This window comes from Balaenoptera ricei, chromosome 3 (assembly GCF_028023285.1).
Source record: "Balaenoptera ricei isolate mBalRic1 chromosome 3, mBalRic1.hap2, whole genome shotgun sequence".
Taxonomy (NCBI): Eukaryota; Metazoa; Chordata; class Mammalia; order Artiodactyla; family Balaenopteridae; genus Balaenoptera; species Balaenoptera ricei.
The window spans coordinates 163,531,476-163,556,988 of NC_082641.1; the positions used below are offsets into that span (position 1 = coordinate 163,531,476).

Consider the following 25,513-nt stretch of genomic DNA (forward strand, 5'->3'; position numbering starts at 1 on the left):
ATACACTGTGAAGGGGGGGGCAGGTGCCCAGAGCTCCAGTATCCTCCAAGACCACCTAACTGCATCCTGTCAGGCATAAGCACACACTCTCCACATCTTTGGTTAGTTTCTTTTAATGACTTGGCCCTGCCTAGGACTTGTGCCCCTTTAAAGAAAGTGGAGTGGCTCAGATATTGGGCAGCTATTCAAGGGGATGAAGTACAATGAGGGTTACCACCCTCAGTGGGGACACTGCCCCAGGGCAGTTCGAATCTGGAGCACCTTGGAACACCTGTCTTGACTTGCCATTGGAAGTGGGATTCTCTCTCCCAGCAAAGACAGTGTGAACCTAAAGACAAGAGCAGACACACAAAGGGCCAGCTGGATCTGGGCAAGATGGTGCCCCTCCTGGTTTTAACAGCCCCCTGTGGCAGGGCCTATTTGTTGGCCTGATTGGAGCACCCCAAGTCTAGTGGCTGAGGCCTAGGATAGCTAGTTGTAAGACACAGCACTTGGCTGGGGGCTGCAGGTGGATAAAGCCTGGCAGAAGCTCTCCCATAGAGGAACCGGCTGGAGAAGGGAGGAAATAGCTATACTCTTTTCTCAGCCATCAAATGCAAACTTAAGTACTTTGGAGATTTTTCAGGGGTGGGGGATGGGGAAAGCCCAAGGTAGCCAGAGCCTCCCAGTATTAAAACTAACCTGTGGGAAGGGGACATCACTTGGAACAAGAATGTTGAAGGAGCTACTAATGGACGATAAGGAACCCAGTTCTGGTTCTCTAGGAACAAGAAGTAAGGCCACTTACCTAGAGGACACCCCTCAGCAGAGCTGCCTCAGGGCTGGAGCCTCAGTGTCTCACAACTTCTCACTTTCTCTTCCATGTCTGAAAAAGATGGTCAGCATTTCTCCTCTGCTAAAGACTTCTGCCTTCAGTGTCCAGGCTTCTTGGATGGCAGTGTGGAGATTGGGCCCACTGGCCTGTCCAAGCCCACATCCCACCCTTTACCCATGTGTACAGGCCACCACAGGGTTAGCAACAACTTCCCAAGAGGACAAAACCAGCCCTCAGATTTCCTGAGGCTTCCAGGCTCAACTGAAGTCCCCTCTATACAGTAACTCCAAGCCAGTTCTGTGCCCAGTCAGCTTTTCCTCCGCAGGCTTCCTGAAAAGACATTCCCTTCCCCCGGCAGGTTCCGTACCACCTCCAGTTGTGTCTAGTAGGGACTGGCCTCAGCTCTAGAGACCTGGGGACAGCAGTGAAATGGCCTGGGGGTGGGGTGGGGGTGGTTGTAGCTGGGCTGCTCTGATACCTACCAGGAAGATAGCATTTTGCCTATTTTGGGGTCCCCCACTGAGCTCTGTACATGCAACATGGCCTCAGTGCATAGATGTGTCCAATTTGGTAATTATAGATTTCCTTGTAAGTGGATTTAGGGGAGAGCTTGACTTTCCTAAATGATGAGGAATGTGCAGAGGGATTTCATGTTGTGTTGAATCAGTCCAGGGTGCAAATCTCATTTCAGCCACTTAGCAGCTGAAAAAAGAAAAGCTCCTGCTACCTACATCTCAGGGAGGCTTTAAGGACACAATGGAATCTCCCACCAGTTCTGATAGTTGGGCTTAAAAGCCCAGCCCTGCTTCCCTTGTCCTGCATGCCACACTGGTGCCTGCCCAGGCAGGATGGGTGGTGGCTCAGTTCCCACCTATCCAGGGCTCAGATTTTTGGGGGGAACAGGCAGAAATAGGGGAGGCCTCCACTTCTTCAGCTCCCTACTCCCTGCACTGTTCAGAGGACACCTGGCTCAGCTGTTGCACCCCTGTCCCTGGGCATGCTGGGAGGTCCTAGCTCCAGGCTGGGTTCTAGAGACAGTTATCAGCTGCCCCTTGGGTCTCCAGGCTCACCTGTCAGGATGGCATCCAGCTTTGCTACCACGTGTTGTGCGTTGTCCAAGCTGAAACACATCGGGGGCTTGAACTTCAGGACATTCCTCCCGGGGCCATCGGTGCTCAACAAAATGTAGTTTTCTTTCAGCCTGCAAGGATAGGACAAGGACACAGCAGGGCCTGCTGCCCACCAGCCAAGGGCACTTCACATGGGCCTTTCAGACCTTCCTCAGCCTGGCTTTGGCCTCGTGGGCGGGACTCCAGCCACACTGCCCTCAGAACCTTCCATAGGCCAGTTCCCACTAGGATACAGCCCTGGCCACCCCCTGCCAAACTCCTGCCCAACATTATGGCCCAGCATCAGAGGCCCCTGTCTGGGGTGCCCTGCATCTGGCCCTGAGCCTGTTGCCCCGCCCGCCCGCCCCTCCCCCGCAGGGGTCTTGCTTCCTCCATCCCTGGAGCCCCAGTTGAAGCCAAGCTGAGATTGGCCACGGGGCTACAATGTGGACAGCAAGAGTGCCTGCATTTTTCATTTTAACATATGGTTTATGTGACGTCATATGGTTTACTTTTTATATGGAAAGTGTCCAACATTCACAGAGTAGTACAGTGACCCCATGGAGCCCTCACCTAGCTTCTAACTTCCCCGCCAACCCTTTCTCTACTCTGCCCACAGGTTATGTTGTAACCCCAGACAGGACTATCCAGTTTTAATTTCCAGTTCTTTTTGGAAGTTATTTAACATTATCATTGGTATCTAATAATTGTTTTTAATATTCCACATTTACACTTTTAACCTAGGAAGGTATTTTGGCCTCTGAGAGAAGGGGTCTGATGTGACTGTATTTACACTCTCTGACCCCCCCCCCCCCCCCAGTTCTTTTTTATTTATTCCTCTTATGTAAGTCTTGTCAGGAGCAGGGTGTCCTCAGCCTGCCCCTGGCTCCTTTCTCGCATCCTAGTCTTCCTGGCACTGACAACATCTGTGCTAGAAAGATCAGGTTCTGGACTTTAAATACAGCTCTGCCTTTAGCAAGGTGACTGCCACTGAAACACTGTTCCACCTGGTTCCTGTTTCTTCACTGAACTGGAGAAACCACAGGGGTGGTTGTAAGGTGGAGGAGGTCAGGCTTGGCTGAGGATCTGACTCCCTCCTTCCCACAGACCATCCTGAATTTCTGAGTCTTGAGGCTCCCTGGGGGAAGGGGTGGGTGAGCTGGTGGATGTGCCCAACCAGCAGAGAGAAGGCAGGGGCTGGGCAGCCACGTAGGAGGGGTCAGCTTCAAAAACCGTGTGGAGAACGATTTTTACATCAATACTGTTTATGTGAATTCGAAACAGAATGATGCACATTTCACAACTTGAATAAGGACACTCATCAAACACTAGATGGGTTTTCCAAGGTGGGGGAAGGGGGTAGGAGTGAGGAATGGAAATAAAAAGGAAGTAACTAAAGAAGGGAAAGGGTCCTGGGGCTTGGGTCATGCCTGGGGTTCAAGTGAACATGCGAACCAGAACTGGGAGCGAGGGCTTCTGAGTCCTGAGCTGCTGAGTCATCCAGACACTCCCCACCCGGACAAGGAACAGGAGTCCTATTTGAAAACCCTCTAGGAATGGGGAGTCTGGTTCTGCCACAATCCCAGGTGTGGCTCTGGAGAAGCTGCTTCCCTCGGGCAGCCTGGGGCTGTGAAATGCAGCGTTGGGGCTGCCGGGGTCTGAGAGCTCCTGCAGCTTTGGCTTTCTTGGCAGAAGTGTCTGCTCAGACTGGGAATGGCCCGCACCCATCTGAAGCCTTTGCTGCCAGGCACTGGGTACAGAGCTGATAGGGCCGCTTTCTCTGTCCGCAGAGCCCAGTCAAAGGGGTGCACAGATTGGCAGCCCTCTAACCCAGAGGCTAAAAGCCGCCTCCTTCAGTCAACCCTGTGTGGGCCCAGCGTGCCCGGGAGAGGCAAGAGGGGAGCTCTTTCCCAGTCAGGGCCGTAGAAACAAGTTGTTCCAAGAGAAAATACCTGGACACCACATAGTCAGCCTCTTCAGTTGCTGGCATCCTTGTGGCCTCATCTTTGATCAGATCCACACCAATGAAGAGCCCAACGCCCCTGGAGCAGAAGGTGACATCTCAGGAGGCCAGGCCTGAGGGACCATGGCCCTTGCTCTCACCCTCTGCCTGGGCCTCGGCCAAGCCCCTGTCAGAAAGCCCACCAGGGCTTGCACCTCTGCCTCCTGGGGAGGCTGAGAGCTGTAGGAACCCTTGGAGGGTGGTAAAACAGTTCCAGGAAGTAACTGTGATGGTGAGGGGCCCTCAATGTGGATAGAGGAAAGTTTGATCCTGGCTTCACCCCCCTCTTCCCTCCAGAGATGCCATCTTGGGCAACAGCACCTGTAGGTGCTTCAGTTCCTCCTCTGTGGAGTGGAGATAAAAGTTCCCACCATCTCAGGTGGTGATGAGGTGAGTGAAGGAACCACACCAGGCCCCTGGCAGGTGGTGACTGCTACCCTGAGCCTCACCTGATGTCCCCAAGGATGGGATGTTTGGCTTTCTGCTGTCCAAGGAGCTCCATTAGGAAGCTGCCCACAGAGGCAGCATGAGCCTGCAGCTGCTCCTTCTCCAAGACATCCAGGACGGCCAGCCCTACAGCACAGGACACTGGGCTGCCCCCAAACTAAGCCAGGGGACAAAGAGCATGTCAGGTGCTCAGCAGAGTGGGCCATGCCCCAGGGACTGTGAAGGGCGGCAGAACTGCCACACACATTGCAAAGGCAGTGATGAGCACGGGCCTGAACCCCTCAGGGCTCAGCATGCTGGGCAGTAAATGGGGTTCTCCTGAGGCCCCCATGGCTTGTCCCACCTTTCCAGGTGCTAATGTGACTGTAATCCAGGCCAAGTACCCCCAGGGGTGCAACAGGATCCCCAAGAACATGCAAAAATCAGAGGAGAGGATGTACTGGGCATTCCCACCCACACTGCTGTTTTTTGTCAAAAGGCTTCAGGGCCCCATCTCATGGACTGGACTCAGACCCACTGCATTGCACTGCCCATCACCTCTTTCAAGGAGGGTCAAGAGCAGCATGCCAGAGCCACACCCAGGAAAAGCCACTCTGTGTGGTTCCAGCTCACAGCTGCTGGCTAAGCCCAAGGCAGATTTTAGGGCGCAGAGCACAAGCTGCCTGTGAGCCAAATGCGGCCTGAGGATTCATTTTGTTTGGCTTGTGTAGCATAATTAAAAGTTTTGGATTAGGTGCTAATGTCTTAAGAAGAGACTTAACACAAAAATATGTCTGACTTAAAACAAACCTAACCTATCTGGCTACATTGGCACTAGCTGTCCCCTTCAGGCACCCTGAGTGCTTTGACTCACTTCCTCCACCTGGCCCTGCAGGTGTCTGAGGACCTGCATTGCAGAGTCAGAAGGAAGGGGGTCTCCTGCAGACCATCTTTTTTTTTTTTTTTTTTTTAACTATCTTAAAAAAACCACAAAACTTTATTGAGGTATAGTTTACATACAATAAACTGCATATATTTAAAGTGTATATAGTTCAGTGTGACTTGACAAATGTATATACCTGTGGAACCTCCACTACCATGAAAATACAAAACATTTCCATCATTCCCCAAAGTTCCTTGTGCTCCCATCCACTACTGGCCCAGGCAACCACTGACTTGCTTTCTGTCACTATAGTTTTGCCTTTTCTGGAATGTCATATGAATGGAATCACAAAATATGTAACCTTTTGTGCCTGGCTTCTGCTCAACATGTTTTTAAAATTCATCCATAATGTTGTGTGTATTGGTAATTTGTTCATTTTATGGCTGCATAGTATTCCATTGTATGGACACTACAATTTGTTTATCCAAATTCCTGTTGATAGACCCTTGGGGCTTATTTTGATTTTTGGCTATTTACAAATAAAACTGTTATAAACATTTATAACAAGTCTTTTTGTTAACATACGTTCTCATTTCTCTTGGGTAAATACCTAGGAGTGGAACTGCTGGATGGCTTGATAAATGTGTATTTAACTATATAAAAAACGTGAAACTGTTTTCCAAAGTCGTACCATATTACATTCCCACCATTAGTCTATGAAATCCCAGTAGCTCCACATCCTCAAAAACATTTGGAATTGTTGCATTTTTTAATTGCAGCCATTCTAATGGGTATGCAGTGGTATCCTGTAGACCATCTTGAAAATTTGCTTGCAGAACCTCATACTTGTGATCATAAAAAGCTTCCTAGGTGATTTGCTGTGAGGGAGCTTTCTGATATGCCCAAAGCAAATTATGTGTGAGATGGACACAGGGGATGGATTGAGGCTACTTATTGTATATCATCAACTGTGAACTCGTTAAAAGGTTGTGTGTTCTACCCACAGCATCTTTGGTTTAGAATTGTGGCCTGGCCAAGATGCTGAACTAGCATAATAACATAATTATCTGTTCTGAACTAGTTCATAACAGAACTAGTTCAGAAGAGGCAATATACCAACAACAACAAAAAGCATCAACAACAAACCATGAGGAGGGAAAATGATTTCCAATGTTGCCACATTATATTATTTAAAAATGTCTAGTTCTGGGCTTCCCTGGTGGCACAGTGGTTGAGAATCTGCCTGCTAATGCAGGGGACACGGGTTCGAGCCCTGGTCTGGGAAGATCCCACATGCCGTGGAGCGGCTGGGCCCGTGAGCCACAACTACTGAGCCTGCGCGTCTGTAGCCTGTGCCCCGCAACGGGAGGGGCCGCGATAGTGAAAGGCCCGCGCATCGCGATGAAGAGCGGTCCCCGCACCGCGATGAAGAGTGGCCCCCACTTGCCGCAACTGGAGAAAGCCCTCGCACGAACCGAAGACCCAGCACAGCCATAAATAAATAAATAAATAAAAATAAAAGTAGCTATAAAAAAAAAAAAAAAAAAAAAAAAATGTCTAGTTCTAAACAGAAAATTATGAATCATGAAAAGAAAGAAGAAAGCATGGCCCATATATGGGGTGGTGGTGGGGGGGGGTGTGGATACAATCAATAGAAATTGTTCTGGAGGAAGCGCAGATGATGGCCTTATTAGACAAAGACTTTTTCTTTTTTTTTTAGACAAAGACTTTAAATCAGATATTATAAATATGCTTAAACACTAAAGGAAACCATATCTAAAGAATTAAAAGCTATGCATGAAAATGGTGTCTTGCCAAATTTGGAATATCAATAAAGAAATAGAAATTATAAAAAAGAACTAAATAGAAAGTCTGGAGTTGAAAAGCCCAGTAGCTGAAATGAAAAATTCACTAAGAGGCTCAACAGCAGATTTAATCAGGCAGATGAAAGAATCAGCAAACTTGAAGATATGTTGATTGAGACTGTCCAGTCTGAAAATCAGAAAGAAAAAAGAATAAAAAAAATGAACAGAGCCTCAGAGACCTGTGGAACAGAAGCATACCAACATATGCAAATAAGAAAATAAGAATTCCAGAAGGAGAGGAGAGGAAGGGGCAGAAAGAATCTCTGAAGAAACAATGGTCAAAAATTTACTAAATTTGATTAAACACCAAGATTAAACACCAAGATTAGATTGTTAGTAAACAATCTAAACATCCAAGGAACTCAATGAACTCCAAGTAGAATAAACAAGTTTCATACCTAGGCACAACATAACCAAGGTACTGAAAGACAAGAACAAAGAGGGTGGGTAAATGGGTGAAGGTCGTCAAAGGTAAAAAAATTCCAGTTATAAAATAAATAAGTCACAGGGATGTAAGGTACAGCATGGTGACTATAGTTAATAATACTGGGGACTCCCCTGGTGGTCCAGTGGTTAAACTCTGTGCTTCCACTGCAGGGGGCTTGGGTTTGATCCCTGGTCAGGGAACTAAGATCCCACGTGCTGCACAGCACTGCCAGAACAAACAAACAAGCAATACTGTATTGTATATTTGAAAGTTACTAAGAGAGTAGACCTTAAAAGTTCTCATCACAAGAAAAAAAACTGTAACTTTACAGTGATGGATGTCAAGTAAACTTATTGTGGTTATCATTTTGCAATACACACAAATATTGACTCATTATATTATACACCTGCAACTAATATGATATTGTCTGTCAATTACACCTAAAAAAAAAAAAAAGGACAAAGAGAGAATATTGAAATTAGCAAGAGAGAAGCAACTCATCATGTACAAGAGATTCTCAACAAGATTAATAGCTGATTCCTCATCAGAAACCCTAAAGGCCAGAAGGCAGTGGGATGACCTATTCAAAGTGATGAAAGAAAAATACTGTCAGTCCAGAATTCTATATAAAGGAAAAGTATCCTTCAAAGATAAAGGAGACAGGAATTCCCTGGTGGTCCAGTGGTTAGGACTCTGTGCTCTCACTGCCAAGGGCCCGGGTTCAATCCCTAGTTGGGGAACTAAAATCCAACATCCCACAAGATGCGTGGTGCAGAATAAAAAAGAAAGGAAAGAAAACAAAGAAAGAAGGAGAAAGAAAGAAAGAGAGAAAAAGAGGAGAAACTAAGGTAGTTCTAGATAATGAAAAAACTGAAAAAAATTTGTCAGCAGCAGATCTACTTTACATGAAATACTAACAGTATTTCTTCAGGCTGAAATGAAAGGACATCAGACAGTAAATCAAATCCATATGAAGAAATAAAGAGCACTGGTAAAGACACAAGTAGGTTGAAAGCAAGAGAGTGAAGGTATGCCATGCAAACAGTAACCAAGAGAGCTGGGGTGGCTCTAGTAATATCAGACATAAAAGACTTGCAAGATTAAAATTGTTATTAGCAACACAGGAAAACAATGATAAAAGAGTCAATCTATCAAAATGATATAACCACGACAAATACATATGTACTTAACAACAGAGCCCCCAAATACGTGAAGCAGAAAATGAACTGAAAGGAGAACTACAGAATTCAATAAGAATAGTTGGAGAGTTCAGTCTCTCATTTTCAATAATAATCAACTAGACAGAAGATCAACCAAAAAGTAGAAGGCTTGAACAACACTATACACCAAGATCTATACAGAACACTCCACTTCAAAAAACCAGTATAAATACTCTTCTCGAGTGCACATGGAACATTCTCCAGGATAGACTATATATTAGGCTATAAAACAAGTGTTAATATATTTTAAGTCTGAAATCACAGAAAGTATCTTTCTCACCACAGTGGAATGAAGCTAGAAATAAATAACAGAACACTGAAAAACTAAAAATATATGTGAAAATTAAATAACATGCTTAAACAAACAATGGGTCAAAGAAGTCACAGGGAGATTAAAAAATATTTAGAGATAAATTAAAAAGAAAGCACAACAAACCCAAACTCATGGGATGTGGTAAAAGTAATGCTTACAGAAAACTTCATGTCTGTAAATACTTCTGTTAAAAAAAAATCTCAAATGAATATTTCCACCTTAAGAAAGTATAAAAAAGAAGAGCAAACTAAATCCAAAGCAAAAATAAAGGAAATCATAAAGACTACAGTGGAAATAAATAGAAATATAGAAAAACAATAGAAAAAAATCAACAAAACCAAAAGTTGATTCTTTGAGACAATCAACAAAATTGACAAACATTAGCTAGACTGACCAAGATAAAAAGAAGAGTCAAATTACTAAGATCAGGAATGAAAGAGGACACATCACTGCCAATCTTATACAAGTAAAAAGAAGCATAAGGGAATAATGTGAACAACTGTCTGTCAACAAGCTAGATAACTTAGATGAAATGAACAAATTTCTAGAAAGATAAAAAATATTGACACTGATTCGAGAAGAAATAGAAAATCTGAATAGACCTGTGGCAAGTAAAAAGAATGAATTAGTAATAAAAAAATCCTCACAAAGCAAAGCCTAGAACCAGATGGCTTGCTTCACTGGTGAATTCTACCAAAACGTTGAAAGAATTACTACCAATCTTTCAGAAAGTCTTCCAGAAAATAGAAGAGGCATGAACACTTCCTGGATCATTCTTTGAGGCCAGTATTACCCTGATACCAAAACCAGATAACGATATCCCAAGAAAACTATAGATCAATATCTCTTAAGAACATAGATGTAAAAATCCTCAAAAATTACAATAGCAAACTTAATCTAGCAACATATAAAAAGGATTATACACCATGATCACGTGGGATTTATCTCAGCAATGTAAAGTTGGTTTGACATGTGAAAATCAAATAATGTAATAAACCATATTAATAGGATTAAGGACAAAAAAATCACATGATCATTACAATAAACGAAGAAAAAGCATTTGACAAAACCCAACGGCCTTCATTATAAAAGCTCTCAACAAATTAGGAAAAAAGGGGAACTTCTTCAACCTGATAAAAGGCTTCTAAGCAAAACTCACAGCTGATATTATACTTAACAGTGAAAGACTGAATGTTTTCCCCTAAGATTAGGAACAAGACAAGATGTCTACTCTTGCCATTTTGTACTGGAGGTTCTAGGGCAATTAGGCAAGAAAAAGAAATAAAAGGCATTCAGAATGGAAAGGAACAAGTAAACCATTTCTATTCACAGATGATATAATTTGGTGCACAGAAAATTCTACAGAATCTATGAAAAACTATTAGAGCTAATAAATGCATTCAGTAAGGTTGCATGATACAAGATCGATATCCAAAAATCAATTGTATTTCTATATACCAGCAATGAAGCATCTTAAAGTGAAATGAAAAAAACAATTCCATTTATAAAGGCATGAAAAAGAATACAATACTTAGGAGTAAATTTAACAAAAGTAGTTCAAGACTTTTACAGGGACTTCCCTGGAGGTCCAGTGGTTAAGACTCTGTGCTTCCACTGCAGGGGGTGTGGGTTCAATCCCTGATCAGGGAACTAAGATCCTGCATGTGGTGCGGCCAAAAAAAAAAAAAGACTTTTACAATGAAAATTATGAACATGATTGAAAACAATTAAAGACCTCCATAAATGGACAGATATCTCATGTTTATGGATTATAAGACTTAATACTGTTAAGATGGCAATACCCTCCAAATTGATCTACAGATTCAATGCAATCTCTTATCAAACTCCAAGCTGCTTTTTTGGTAGAAATTGACAAGCTGATTATGAAAATTCATATTGAAATGCAAGGGACCCAGAATAGCCAAAACAATCTTCAAAAAGAAGAACAAAGACTGGAGGATTAACAATTCCTGATTTCAAAACATACTACAAAGTATAGTAGTCTAGACTGTGTGCAACTGGCAGGAGGATAGATTTTTGATCAGTGGAACAGAACTGGAAGTTTACAAATAAACCATTAAATCCATACATTTGGGACTTCCCTGGTGGTCCAGTGGTTAAGAATCCACCTTCCAATGCAGGGGACGCAGGTTCAATCACTGATCGGGGAACTAAGATCCCACATGCCACGGGGCAACTAAGCCCATGTGCTAGATCTAGAACACGCGCACCACAACTAGAGAGTCTCCACACCGCAACTACTGAGCCTGTGTGCTGCAACGAAAGATCCTGCATGCCACAACAAAGATCCCGTGTGCTGCAACTAAGACCCAATGCAGCCAAATAAATAAATAAATAAATAAATAAATAAAAATCCATGCATTTACGGTTGATTGATTTTTTTAAAAATTCATTTATTTAATTTTTGGCTGCATTGGGTCTTTGCTGCTGCACACGGATTTTCTCTAGTTGCTGAGAGCGGGGGCTACTCTTTGTTGCGGTGCGTGGGCTTCTCATTGTAGTGGCTTCTCTTGTTGCAGAGCACAGGCTCTAGGTAGCTGTGGCACACGGGCTTCAGTAGTTGTGGCTCGTGGGCTCTAGAGTGCAGGCTCAGTAGTTGTGGCGCATGGGCTTAGTTGCTCTGCGGCATGTGGGATCTTCCCGGACCAGGGCTCGAACCCACGTCCCCTGCATTGGCAGGCGGATTCTTAACCACTGCACCACCAGGGAAGCCCTGGTTGATTGATTCTTGACAAGGGTGCCAAGACCATTCAATGGGATAAGATATAATAAAGAATAGTCTTTTCAGCTAAAGGTGTTGGGACAACTGGATATCTATATGCAAAGTTAAGTAACCCCACCTCGTACCATATTTAAAAACTAGCTCAAAACGGATCCAATACCTAAATATAAGAACTAAAACTATAAAATTCTAGGAAGAAAACAGAGGTGTAAATCTTCATGACCTTTGATTAGGCAATGGTTTGTTAGCTATGACTCCAAAGTACAAGCAACCAAAGAAAAAATACACTGGACTTCATCAAAATTAAAAACTTATGTGCTTCAAAGGATACTACCGAGAAAGTGAAAAGACACCTCAAATAATGGGAGAAAATACTTACAAATTATATATTTGGTAAGAATCTAGTATTTAGGATACATAAAGAACGCTTACAACTCAGCAAAAAAGGACAGGTAACCCAATTAAAAAATGTGCAAAGGATATATTCTTTGGAATATATATGTCATATATATTGGGATACATATATATATATATATATACATACATATGTGTGTGTGTATATATATATATATGTATATATATATAAATGGTGAATAAGCACATGAGAAGATTCTCAACACCTCTAGCCATCAGGCAAATGCAAATCATAATGAGATACCACTTCACACTCACTATGATGGCTATAATAAAAGAGAAAAAATAAATGCTGGAGAGGATATGGAGAAATTGGAACCCTCATACGTTGCACGTAAAGTGGTATAGCTGCTTGGAAAAAGTTTGTCGTTCCTCAAAAAGTTAAACTTAAGAGTTGCCATATGACCCAGCAATTCCACTCATAGGTAAGGTATACGCTCAAAAGAACTGAAAACATTCCATACAAAAACATCTACACTGAATGGTCAACTGCAGCATTATTCATAATAACCAAGGAGAGGAAACAACCAAAACATTAACTGAAGAATGGATAAATGAAACATGGTATACTCATACAATGGAACATTAATCATTCATAAAAAGGCATGAAGGACTGATTCATGCTATAGCATGGATGAACCTTGAAAACATTATGCTACGTGATAGAAGCCAGACACAAAAGGTCACATATTGTGTGACTGCATTTATGTGAAATGTCAAGAACAGGCAAATCCATGGAGACAGAAAGAAGGTTAGTGATTGCCAGTACTTGTAGAGAAAAGGCAATGGGGAGTGATTGCTAATGGGTATGGAGTTGCTTTTTGGGGTGATGAAAATGTACTACAACAATGAAAATTAAGACAGTGATAAAGGCTGAACAACTTTGTGAGTATACTACAAAAGACTGAATTGTACTTGAATTAAAAACCATTGAATTTGTATTTGAAAGAGTAAATTTTATAGTATGTGAATTATATCTCAACTAAAAAAGAATCAGTGATTTCAGCGTTTTTAACAGCAACACTGCATGCAAGGTGACAATGGAATACACTTTTATAAATGAATCCATCAGCACTGATGTTATTTATTTAGGCCATGCCGCGTGGCATGCAGAATCTTAGTTCCCCGACCAGGGATTGAACCTGTGCCCCCTGGAGTGGAAGCATGGAGTCTTAACCACTGGACAGCCAGGGAAGTCCCTGGAATATACTTTTACAGTAACTAGGACCTAGATTTTATTTTTAGCTAAAATAGTTAAATATGAGGGCCTGACACAAATACCCTTAGGCACAGAAGACCTCAGAAGGTTTGCAACATAAAGGCTTGCACTGAAAGGAATTTGGGATGAAATACTTGTAATACAGATACTTAAATAAAATAGGAAGGATTAAAAGACACAGAAAAGTATGGTAAACTGAAATTATAAATTAAGATGCTAGCAATAGGCCTAAATATATCAATAGTTACGTTAAATTTAAAGTCATTACTTTGAAGTCAAATATTAACAGATTTGGGCAAAAACCCAAATTCTAGATATATGCTGGTTAAAAGAAATACACCTAAAGCATGAGCACACAAGGCTGAAAATAGAAGGGTGGAAAATAATACATTGGGTAATTGATAGTCAAAAGAAAGCTGACTTAGCTTTATAATATCAGATAAAATAAACTTTAAGACCAAAAACATCATTAGGAATGGAAAAGATTACTCCATATGATAAAAGACTCAATTCTTGAGAAACTGCACAGCCACATGCAAAAGAATGAAACTGGACCACTATTTTATACCATACACCAAAAATTCACTCAAAATGGACTGAAGATTTGAATGTAAGACATGAAATCATAAAACTCCTAAAGAAAACAGAGGCGGTAAGCTCCTTGACATTGGTCTTGGCAATGATTTTTTGGATTTGACACTGAAAGCAAAGGTAACAAAAGCAAAAATAAACAAGTGGGACTACATCAAACTAAAAAGCTCTGCACAGCAAATCATCAACAAAATGAAAAGCAATCAACTGACTGGGAGAAAATATTTGCAAATCATGTATCTGATAAGGAGCTAATATCCAAAATATATAAAGAATTCATGTAACTCGGTAGCAAAAAACAAAGCAATACAATTAAAAATTGGGTAGAGGGGCTTCCCTGGTGGCGCAGTGGTTAAGAATCCACCTGCCAATGCAGGGGACACGGGTTCAAGCTCTGGTCCAGGAAGATCCCACATGCCACGGAGCAACTAAGCCCGTGCGCCACAACTACTGAACCCACGTGCCACAGCTACTGAAGCCTGTGCGCCTAGAGCCTGTGCTCTGCAACAAGAGAAGCCACCACAATGAGAAGCCTGTGCACGTCAACAAAGAGTAGCCCCCACTCGCCACAACTAGAGAAAGCCCGCACACAGCAACGAAGACCCAACACAGCCAAAAATAAATAAATTAAATAAATAAATTTTTAAAAAAATTGGGTAGAAGATCTGAATAGACATTTTTCCAAAGAAGACATACAGATGGCTAACAGGTACACGAAAAGGTGCTCAACACCACTAATCGTCAGGGCAATGCAAATCAAAACCACAATGAGATGTCACCTCACACCTGTTAGAATGGCTATTATCAAAAAGACCAGAAATAACAAGTGTTGGCAAGGTTGTGGAGAAAAAGGAATCCTTGTGCATTGTTGGTGGGAATGTACATTGGTGCAGCCACTATGGAAAACAGTATGGAGGTTACTCAAAAAACTAAAAATAGAACTACCATGTGATCCAGCAATTCCACTTTGGATATTTATCTGAAGGAACTGAAAATACTATCTTAAACAGCTATCTGCAACCCTACAGTCATGGCAGAATTATTTACAATAGTCAAGATATGTATCTGTTGATTGATGAATGGAATATATATATATACATAAAATTCAGCCCTAAAAAAGAAGGAAATCTTGCCATTTGCAACAAGATGCTTTCATAACTTAAGGGCATTATGCTAAGTGAAATAAATCTGACAGAGAAGACAAATACCATATCATTCCACTTATATGTGGAATCGAAGAAAACCAAAAACCAAACACCCAAAAAACTCTGAACTTTTAGATACAGAGAACAGATTGGTGATTGCCAGAGGTGGGGGTGGGCAAAATGGGTGAAGGGGGTCAAAAGGTACAAACTTCCAGGTGTAAAATAATTAAGTCCCAGGGACGTAATGTACAGCATAGTGACTGTAGTTAATAATACTGTATTGTAAGTTGAAAGCTGCTAAGAGAATAGATCTTAAAGGTTCTCATCATAAGAAAAAAAAAATTGTAACCATGTATGGTGATGGATGTTAACTAGACTTATTGTGGTGATCACACTATATATATACATATATACACATATATACATACACACATATATACATACACACAAAGTATTGTATCATTACGTAGTACACCTGCAATCAATATAATGTTATATGTCAATTATACCTCAATCAAGAAAAAGATTCAATTCCCAATGAACATACAGAAATAAAAAAATATATATACTGGGAATTCCCTGGCAGTCCAGCGGTTAGGACTCCATGCTTCCACTGCCGAGGGCAGAGGTTCAATCCCTGGTCGGGGAAGTGAGATCCCGCAAGCCAAGCAGCGTGGCCAAAAAAAACCAAAAGTATATATATACACTACTTAATATTATTAAGTAGTATATATATTACTTAATAGCCTCACAATATATGAAGCAAAAATTAACAGTATTACAAGAAAAAAACTGATTTTTCATCATAGTGTGAGATTTAAACACACAGTTCTAAATTATTAATAGGTTAAGTAGGAAAAAAAAAATCCAGTAAGAATACAGAAGATTCAAACAACACAATTAGCAAGTGTGACCTAAGAGACATTCAGAGAGTCTGGCAAACAACATTTAGAGAACCCACAATTTCCCAAGGACATGCAGAACAATCGCGTACCAGATCACCTCAACACATTTTACAGAATAAGTATCAAAAGAGTAAGTGGCAGTAAGTCAGAAGTTAACAAAAAGATTTGAAAAAACTAGAATCGAATGATAATGCAGTGGTTCTCAAACTTTTGGTCTTAGAATTCCCTTACACTCTCAAAAACTTGTGAGGAAGCCAAAGAGCTTTTGTTTATATGGGTTATATCTATTTATATTTACTGTAATATTTATGATAAAACAACTATATTTACAAAAAAATTAGTGAGTAGTAGTGGCCTTGTTTGTACAGAAGCCACCATGGTGCTTCCTGGCCCTGGAGCCTTCACTCACCGTGTTGAAGTACTCGACGCCGGTGGCTTCAAATGCCCTCGCCACAGCTTGTGTTGTGGCCACACAGGCTACAGGGTGGCCATTGCCAATGGACTTGCCCATGGTGACAATGTCGGGGACAAAGTCTTCCCCCTGCAGCTGGAAGGCCCAGAAGTGCTTGCCTACTCGGCCAAAGCCCACTTGAATCTCGTCTGCAACAAAGACCCCTCCGGCCCTGCGGATGTGCCTGTGGCAGAGGACACACGGCTGATGGGGGATTCTGGTGAGAGGGAGCAGACCAGGAGCTGGGAGGTCTTGGGACTCTGAATCCTGGCTTTGCCATCAGTAAGGTGGGGACCTTATGCAGATAGCTGGCCTTCTTGGAGCCACTATTTCTTCAGGGGCTTTGTCTGACAATTCTGGCAAACAGGCCAGGCTGAGGTTGGAATTTGGAACAAAGGCTGGCAAACCCCACCCTGGGGCAGCCTCTCCCACCTACTCACCCTGCCACTTCTGGGAAGTAGCCCGCAGGGGGAATGATCTGCCCTCCCACACTGGGCAGAGACTCAGCAAAGAACGCTGCAATCTGTGGAGGAGAAGGGAACGGCACTGCGGAGGGGCTGAGCTGCGGGCTGAGCCTGTCCGCTGATGCTGGCTCAGGGCTGGCTCCAAACATGATGAGTTACCGTCCGCACTTTAGGCTCCACATCACACCTGAGGGTCTGTGACATAGTTTTTTCAGGCCTTGAACCAATTCTTACCACTTGGATGCCTCCAGACCCCCTGTACTTAGCATGCTCCAGATGAAATCCACTGACTTCTCCCCCATAAGCCTGTTCCTTCCCTTCTCCCATATGGTGAGTCCCATCCCTCCCAACTAGGACAGAAATCTGGCCCCATCCTTGATCCAGCCTCCTTCTTCATCTGTCAGTCAGCACAGCCTCTGACTCTATCCCTGTAACATCTTTGCACCCACTCCTTCCCCTCCCCGCTGGATACTCCTGCCTCCTGGCAGATCTGCCAGTTTCTGCCTTGGCCTCCTGCCTTCTAACTGGACACCTCTTCCAATCCATCCTCCACTGGCCACCAGGGTGATGCCTCAATGTAGACACTGAGCTCATCACTGTCCTGTTTAAAACCCTTCACTGACCCTTTTGCTTACAGCAATGACTTCCAAACTGTGTTCTGCCTTGGAGCTGCTTCAGAGGCTACTGCTGGGATGAAGGAAGGACTGACGGGGTGGGAAACGGGTCACCCACCCATGCTGCCACCACAGCAATCTCTCTTTTGGTTTTATATAAGTAGGTGCAGAGCATCTGAAATACATGGGCCAGGCTTCCTGGATCTGGCTCTGCCAACCTTTCTGGCCTGTCTTTGCTGTATATCCTGTGTTCCGTTGTCACTCCTTCAGCAAAGCCTTCTAGAGAGCCCTCACACCAATCACCAGCTGCCTCCCCTCTGCTGTTGCCGTGGCTGCTGCTCTTCCAGGGTATGACACATCTCTCCTGTCTCTGCCCCAGAATCCATCTCTATTACGCTGCCCTGGGTGGGTCTCCCCATTGCTCACTCGGGCCAACAGGGCCTCCTCATGTCACCTGCCCTCAGACTGGCCCCATTCAAGTGCATCCCCTGGTCCTATTACCTTCTCTCTTAAAACTCTATAAAGGTCCCCCATGGCCTCTAGCCCCTCAGCTAAAGGGGCACTTGCAGTCCGCGGGCCTATGGTCCTGCCTGCTTCCCTAGGTTCATCTCCTGCCGGCTCAGCCTGGCCCCATACTCACATGGTTCCTGCACAGGCCACCACTCTGTTGAGGATGCCTTTCCTTGTCTACCCCCGACCCCGCCTTGAGTGGCTAACTCCTACTCACCTTATATTACTAAAATCAGGCAGCACCCCCTCCACGGGCCCACCATCACACACACACCAGTCCAGCTTGGGCCCCCGGAGTCCAGTAACGCCCAGGACATATCTCTACCTAAACTCTCTGCTGAGCACTTAATCCCCCTACTAGACCCCCAAAGGGCAGGCCCTGGTTCCAATTTCTCTCAGGGTTCCCAAGATCCAGTCCAGGGCTGGCAACATTTGCTGTTTGCTGGACCAGACCTGCGTGGATGTGGTTACCTTCCTGCCCTTCTCCTGTGCACTGCCGACCACACGTTTCACCTCGCTGGCATAGGCCACAGCTGGATTGGGGTGGTCCTCCCGGTAGGGGCCCCGGTAGGTGTCTGGGAGAGGTGCCTGTGGGGAGCGACAGCGCCATGTCACCCAGGCTGAGGCGCAAGCACCGACCTGTTGCCCACTTGAGCAGTGCATACCACGTGGACCCACTCCTTCTGGCCATCCAGGTCCCGGAACTTGTAGGGGCTGATGTCGATCAGGGAGCTCAGGTGACCATGATAAGCACTGGGGAGGAGAGGGGAGAGTGGGCTCAGGCCCAGGTGTCATGTACTCCCTGGCCTGGTCCTGACAACTGTCTATCCACCTAAGGAAACACTCAGGGAAGACCAACCTTTCAGACACAGCCTGAGTCCTAGGGCCAGGGACGAGCACAGGCCTTGGAGTCAGCAAGCCTTCCTCCAAGGCCACTTACTAGCTATGTAACGGTGGCTAATCGTTAAAATCTTTGGGCTCAGTTCCCTCCTCTGTAAAGTTGGGGGGGTGGTGTTTCTCCTTCATGGTTGTAATGAACCTTAAATGTGATAATGCTCTAACCCTGGGCCTGGGTCTTGTGCACAGCAGATACTCAGTACAATGGGAGCTACTGTTGGAACATTTTTTATTTTTTTATCTTTTGGCCGTGCCACACGGCATGTGGGATCTTAGTTCCCCGACCAGGGATTGAACCCGCGTCCCCTGCATTGGCAGTGCAGAGTCCTAACCACTGGCCCACCAGGGAAGTCCCTGGAACAGTGTTAATATCTAATATGTGGGACCAGCTCTCACCACCTTATAAAGCATTCTCTGCTCCCCAGAAGCTGCCACCACGGAAGAGACGCCAGGGGGAAAGAGATGCCTGGTGTGTGTGTGGGGGGTGTCTCTGTGGCCAGGTCCTCATGATCCTCTCCAGGCCCAGGCTCCTCATCTTTCCTGCCCAAGGCACCCAAAATCAGAGCCTCACTGATCCCCAATAAGCAGCAGGCCCACGCTTCTGGAAATGGCACTTACTGATCTAATACCACCACGTCCCAGTGTCCTGTGTATTGGCGCGCCAGCCTCAGGGCCAGGTCGTTGGCTTCTGACCTATGACAGAAAAAGTGGATACTGCTTGGACAGCTGTCCAAGGGCTTTCCCTCCAGGATAACTGCTTTCTACAGAGAAACCTGGAGGGAAGGAGGAGCCCTTCCAGCAGCAAGAAGATTCTTAGGACACCATTCATTAGTCATTCACTTATTCATTCAGTAAATATTTATCAAATGCCTTCAATGTGCTAGGAGCTGGGGGCGAAAATAGTAAGTAAAACAGGCAGGCTCTGGCCCTCCTGGAACTTACATTCTACTATGTGTCATGAAAGCCAAAAAACAAAGACAGAATGATCATTTGGTAAGTGCTACAATGGACACAGGGTGCCGAGAGAACCAGGTGGGGCCCTATCTTAGATAAGGGGTGTTATGGGCTGAATCGTGTTTCCCCAAATTTATGTGTTGAAGCCCTAACTCCCAGTATCTCAGAATGTGATTGTATTTAGAGACAGGGCCTTTAAAGAGGTGATTAAGTTAAAATGAGGCCACCTGGGTGGCCCTAATCCAATACAACTGGTCTCTTTGTAAGAAGACATTTGGACACACAGGGAGACACCCGGGGGTGTGCATGCTCGGAAGAAAGGCCATGTGAAGACAGTGAGAAAGTGGCCACCTGCAACCAAGGAGAGAGGCCTCAACGAAACCAAATCTGCCAGCACCTTGATCTTGGATTCTGACTTCCAGAACTGTGGGACAATAAATTTCTGTTTAAGCCACCTTGTCTATAGTATTTTGTTATGGCGGCCAGAACAGACTAAGGCCACACCTGTAGAGTCCTGAGGGTGAAGTTTCTAGGCAGAGTGAGCAGCACACACAAAGACCTTGCGAAGGAAAATTGCTCAGGGAACCACAAGAAGACAAGGGAGGCCAGGGGCAGCATGAGAGAGGAAGTGGGGAGACAGGCAGGGCTGCAGAAGGAGCCTGGATTTTCTTCTCAGTGCCATGTGAAGCTACTGAAAAGTTTTAATCAGAGAAGGGGCATGATTCAGCTCCCATATGAGAAGGAAGCCTCTCTGTGTATATAATGGAGTAGAAGGGAATTAAAGTGCAAGTGAGGAGACCTAGAAGGAGGACACGAAGGTGAGAGCAGGTGGTGACCACGCAGACAGAGAGGTGGATGGGGTTAGGAGACAACCTGGAGACAGACAAGGCAAGCCTGATGCAGGACTGGGAGGAGGGTGCGTTTCTACCTTGAGCAGAGGCGCAGACGGTGCTGCCATTTGCCAGGACAGATAGGGTGAGGGAGGGCCGGTCTTCTTGGGAAAGTCTGGGGTAGGTGCCTGAGAATGTCAGGGAGAGCCAGTGCCATGGTCCCACACCAGGTGTTAGTGAAGACAACTCTTTCTTTTCTTTTTTTAAAAAATAAATTTATTTTATTTGTTTATTTTTAGCTGCATTGGGTCTTCGTTGCTGCGCACGGGCTTTCTCTAGTTGCAGCAAGCGGGGGCTACTCTTTGTTGTGGTGCGCGGGCTTCTCATTGCGGTGGCTTCTCTTGTTGCGGAGCATGGGCTCTAGGCGTGCGGGCTTCAGCAGTTGCAGCACGCGGGCTCAGTATTTGTGGCTCGTGGGCTCTAGAGCACAGGCTCAGTAGTTGTGGCTCATGGGGTTAGTCGCTCCGCGGCATGTGGGATCTTCCCGGACCAGGGATAGAAGCCGTGTCCCCTGCATTGGCAGGCGGATTCTTAACCGCTGCGCCACCAGGGAAGCCCGACGATCAACTCCTGATGTCTTTTGGACAGGTGATGTTAGACCTGTTCCAAAGTCAAGTGGGCAGTTAGAACCTTGAGGCTGGAACACATGGGAAACATCTGGGTTTAAGATACAAATTTGGGGGACTTCCCTGGTGGTCCAGTCGTTAAGACTCCACACTCCCAATGCAGGGGGCCCAGGTTTGATCCCTGGTCAGGGAACTAGATCTCACGTCGCAACTAAAGATCCCGCACGCCGCAACGAAGATCCCGCGTGCTGCAACTAATACCTGGCATAGCCAAATAAATAAATAAATAATAATAAAAAAAAAAAGATACAAAGTTGGGAGTCACCAGCATATGGATGATATGTAATACACGGGAATGGATGAGGTCAGCAAGGCAGAGGGCTCAGAGAGGAGCAGCCCTGAGGAATAGAGTAGGAAGAATCGGCATAGGAGATAGGGGGAGTGGCCAGGAGCTGGCAGAAAACCAGAAGCATGAAATGTTCTGGAAGCAAGATCAGAAAGCATTTCCAGAGAGAGTGGTAACTTAGTCAATATTACTGAGAGACAGGAAGACAAAGGCAGCAAAGAGACCAGGTCCCCGCACTGCTTCAATGCCTCATAATTCTCTGTACTTTTCTCTCCCAGGCACACTGGGCTGGTTCTGTGTACACGCCATCATCTGCCGTTTCTGCCTCCACTGCTACTCCCAGTGTAGCATAACCTATCACCGGCCACTAGACTGGTGCCTAATGGTGTTCATTCTTGCTTTCCTCCAGTCCTGATGACATCACTTACCTGATTAAAACCCTCTCATGGCTTCCCAATGCTCTTAGGATACACAGATTCCTCACTTGACCAATAAAGCCCTGGGTGACGGGCCCTGCCTCCCTCCTCAGTGTCCCCAGGCTCCCACCCTTTGCCCTCCATCACTGGCTGCCTTTCAGCTCATGTGTGCTGGGGTGCAAATATTCTTCCTGCCACAGGACCTCTGCACAGGCTGTTCCGTGTGGTGACCTTGACAAGAACACTTCCAATGGAGCGGGCAGCACCCTACCTTCCTCCTCATCTAGCTATCCCCTAGTCAGCTCTTAGCCTAACATCACTCCTTCAGGGGCGCCTTCCCCGATCCTCTCAGAGCAGGCCAGGTCACCCCACTGCTTCTATGCCTCATTATTCTCTGTAGTTTTTCTCCAGACAATGACTCCTCTTTGTAATTTTGTATTTCTTTGAAGCATCTTTGATGTTTCTGTTCCTTACAGAGCAGGGATTTTGGCTGTAGCTCCCAGCACTGTGCCTGTGTATGCATAAAGCAGAAATAAAGGAACATATTACCTTGGTAAGCCCCAACAATGATCTTAGAAGAGAGGTAATGGCACCCCTTACAAAGAGAACAGGAAAGTGGATCTGACAGAGAAGCAGCGGGGCCTGCAGCTAGGAAGCGTGGGTGCCTGGCCCACTGAGGGCTGCCTCTCCCCACACCCCGTCGGCTACACGATGCTATGACCATGTGAGCAAATCTCTCCATCGTTGTCTCATCCTTTTGCTGGGGGCTGGCCACAGTGCACTTACCCAGAATTCAGGAAATAAAACACACAGAGCTTCTCCGGTAGGGTCTCGGACAGCCTCTGTGCGTAATCCACGATGTTGTCGTGCAGGTACCGGCTGTTGGTGTTGAGCACCTGGTTCTGTTCGTGTGCTGCTTGGACCACGAGAGGGTGGCAGTGCCCAACTGCAAGAGGGCCACCTCCATCACACAGCCGGCCCCACTCAGCCAATCCCTCCGGGCCTCTCCCAGCCCCAATCTGTGAACCCAACTAGAGGAGATGCAGTTATAGAGGGAGAGGTACAGAGGAAAGATGGGAGTCTGAAGACAGAGGGGGCGAGACAGAGGTGCCAGTCTGGAAAGTGAGACCTAGAAAGGAGTCCCTGAGCTTCTGGCAGAAGGCAAAGTTCTCTCTGGCAGAAACCTGATCTCGAAAACCCATGTTCTTTAGGAAGCTTCTTGAGGCCTTCTGCTCAACAAAGACAGGGGTGTGGGATTTGGGGGATGGACAGGGGGTAGGGGTGTCGTCAGTGGCTTGACTTCACCAGTCAGGGGGGCTGGAAGTAATGATGGCCAATGGCCAAGGATTATGATAAGAGAATGAAGATGACTGGGTGCTCACCAAGTGCCAGGCACACTCAAAGCAAGTTAAATGAATTAACTCACTTAATCCCCCAAAACAACTGGAGGTGCATACCAAGTATTATCATGTTCATTTTGCAGATGAGCAAACTGAGGCACAGAGACTTAAACTTGCCACAAAGTTAGCAAGTGGAGGACAGGGATATGAACCCAGGCAGTCTGGAACTAGAGCCCCTGCTTTCAACTCTACTAACCTCCAATTTCCCTGCTGAGTCACTGGACTCCCTTTCCTTCCACCAGCTTTGGTGGCCTCATCTGGATAACTGAATTCCTACTTCAGTTTCCTTGTCCAGGACCTGAGATGATCACCTGGGCTGAAGCCTTGCCATGACTGCCAGAGCTCGGCCAGGGTCCTGTTGGGTTGCTGGCCATGGCTGGGCCGACTGCTGTTCTCTGAGCTCACCATCAGTCCCAAATGGAAGTGGACCCTTAGACTTAGGTCTCTGACTCCTGCTGATTTAGCAGAGCTACTGCTTGGAAACTTCTACAGCTACCCCAGAAAGACTGGGTCTCCTCTGCACATGGATGCTGGCTAAGCAGAACCTGAGTTCTCTGTACCTCTCTGAACCTCAGGATCACCCTTGGACCAGGTTCACAGTGTTGGCATCCTTTCCTGCCCCATCTTGAGGTATGATACTGACCGTGAGCCACATTGTTGATGCAGTCGATGTATTCTGCCCCCTGTTCATCGTACATGTACTGCCCTTGGCCCCGGACAATCTTAATAGGATCTTCAGGAAAAAAGAGTCTGCAGGAATTGCTGTGGGGACAGACAACGAATGGACAGCCATGTCTGAAGACCGGAAGGGAGAAATCCACCCATCACAGGCCTCCCCCTACCCTTTCCCAGTTTCTGGAAAGGACAAAAGCTTGAAAGGCAAGTTGTTGTGTCCCTGCCTCCACTCCCCCCACTCCACAGGTGGCTGGAAAGGAGAAAAAGGATGGGGTAAGAAGTTGCTAAAACAAATCGTTTCTTAAGTCATTTGAAGGCTATGTGGCTTCATTCATTTCCACATGTGCCCACTGAGTCGCTTGGGTCCCGGGAAAAGGTGACTGCTCCAGACCCACACGGGCTCCCGAAGGCAGCGTCTCTTTGCTGGGATGAGTGAGGAGGGCACCACCATTTGGTGGCTGGCTCTCGGCCCTAAACGGGTCCTTGCCTGCCAAGCCTGCTGCCCTACTGGGGGCCAGCCCCAAGCTCTAGTCCAAGGCTGCCTCATGCCCCACGTCCCACCGAGAGCCCCTCAGACACAGGTCAAGGGCAGACTTTCTCTAAGGTTGCCTGTGAGCCGACACCCCACCCCACCCTTCGTCTGGACTTTCAGTCCCTTCCTGGGTCACTCCCGAGCCGGGCCCAGGTCCGGAGGGCGGGCCACCACTGGGCGAGGCCTTCCCAGGAGCCCGGCTGCAGCTGCGGGGGTGGATAAGACGCTGCGGGGGAGGCGCGGGATGCGACCTCCGAGACAGGCTGAGCGCGGCTGGGCCTCAGGGGCCAGAGGCGCCGGAACCGGGGTAGGCCGCGCGAGGCCGCGGGGGCTGGGGCCTGTAGGCTCGCGCCGGACGTGCGTGCCTTGTGCGCGCCCCCCCGCCCCGCGTCGCCGTCTCGGTACCTGAGTAGCCGCCTCCTCAGGGCCAGAGTCGCGGCCTTCCCGCGAGGATCAGTGGCCATGGCGCCCGCCAGCACTCACTCTGAGACACTGCTCGGAGGGTGGGGGGTGGGGGTGGGGTGGTCCCGGCTCCGCCCAAGCCCCGCCCCCGCCGCGGGCCCCGCCCATGGCAGAGCGCGACTCGGAGCTACTGTTTGCCCCGCGGCCCCGCCCCCAAGGTGGGCCGTTTCGAGTTTGTTCCTTAATTAAGTGGGCTAACAAGTCTGGCGGGCTCTCCACCTCTGCGAAGTTCCTTAGACAACGCCGCGCGGGAGCCGGGT

General features: G+C 46.2%; 1 protein-coding gene and 1 non-coding gene across 7 annotated transcripts; both read right to left on the bottom strand.

Annotated features, from left to right (window-relative positions):
* Positions 1 to 97: 97 nt before the first annotated feature.
* PHYKPL (5-phosphohydroxy-L-lysine phospho-lyase) lies at positions 98 to 25,300 on the bottom strand. Of its 6 annotated transcripts, XM_059917850.1 has the most exons (13): positions 25,197 to 25,300; positions 24,228 to 24,346; positions 22,971 to 23,130; positions 19,631 to 19,705; positions 18,781 to 18,868; positions 18,587 to 18,703; positions 16,968 to 17,050; positions 16,486 to 16,711; positions 4,375 to 4,529; positions 3,876 to 3,965; positions 1,885 to 2,015; positions 788 to 865; positions 98 to 328 (listed from the first exon to the last, which is right to left on the bottom strand). In XM_059917850.1, the coding sequence occupies exons 1-12, from the start codon at positions 25,253 to 25,255 to the stop codon at positions 816 to 818; spliced, it is 1,353 nt and encodes a 450-aa protein (XP_059773833.1). In that variant the 5' UTR covers positions 25,256 to 25,300; the 3' UTR covers positions 98 to 328; positions 788 to 815. The 6 variants fall into 6 exon arrangements, 5 of the variants coding, with proteins under 5 accessions (XP_059773833.1, XP_059773836.1, XP_059773835.1 ...); XM_059917853.1 differs by lacking the exons at positions 22,971 to 23,130; positions 25,197 to 25,300 and adding an exon at positions 20,895 to 21,456 and having other exon boundaries at positions 24,228 to 24,309; XM_059917852.1 differs by lacking the exons at positions 24,228 to 24,346; positions 25,197 to 25,300 and adding an exon at positions 20,895 to 21,456 and having other exon boundaries at positions 22,971 to 23,059.
* On the bottom strand, positions 19,289 to 19,361 carry TRNAG-GCC (transfer RNA glycine (anticodon GCC)). Its single transcript has one exon. It is a non-coding gene; the product is annotated as a tRNA-Gly (tRNA).
* Positions 25,301 to 25,513: the final 213 nt, after the last annotated feature.

Bases quoted from the DNA above. Each gene is read 5' to 3' on its own strand.
- PHYKPL (XM_059917850.1), bottom strand. From the start codon at position 25,255: ATGGCCACTGATCCTCGCGGGAAGGCCGCGACTCTGGCCCTGAGGAGG. The intron at 18,704-18,780 runs GTATGCACTGCT...CGCTCCCCACAG, and splicing joins AGAAGGAGTGGGTCCACGTG to GCACCTCTCCCAGACACCTA. The intron at 17,051-18,586 runs GTAACCACATCC...TCTCCTCCACAG, and splicing joins CACAGGAGAAGGGCAGGAAG to ATTGCAGCGTTCTTTGCTGA.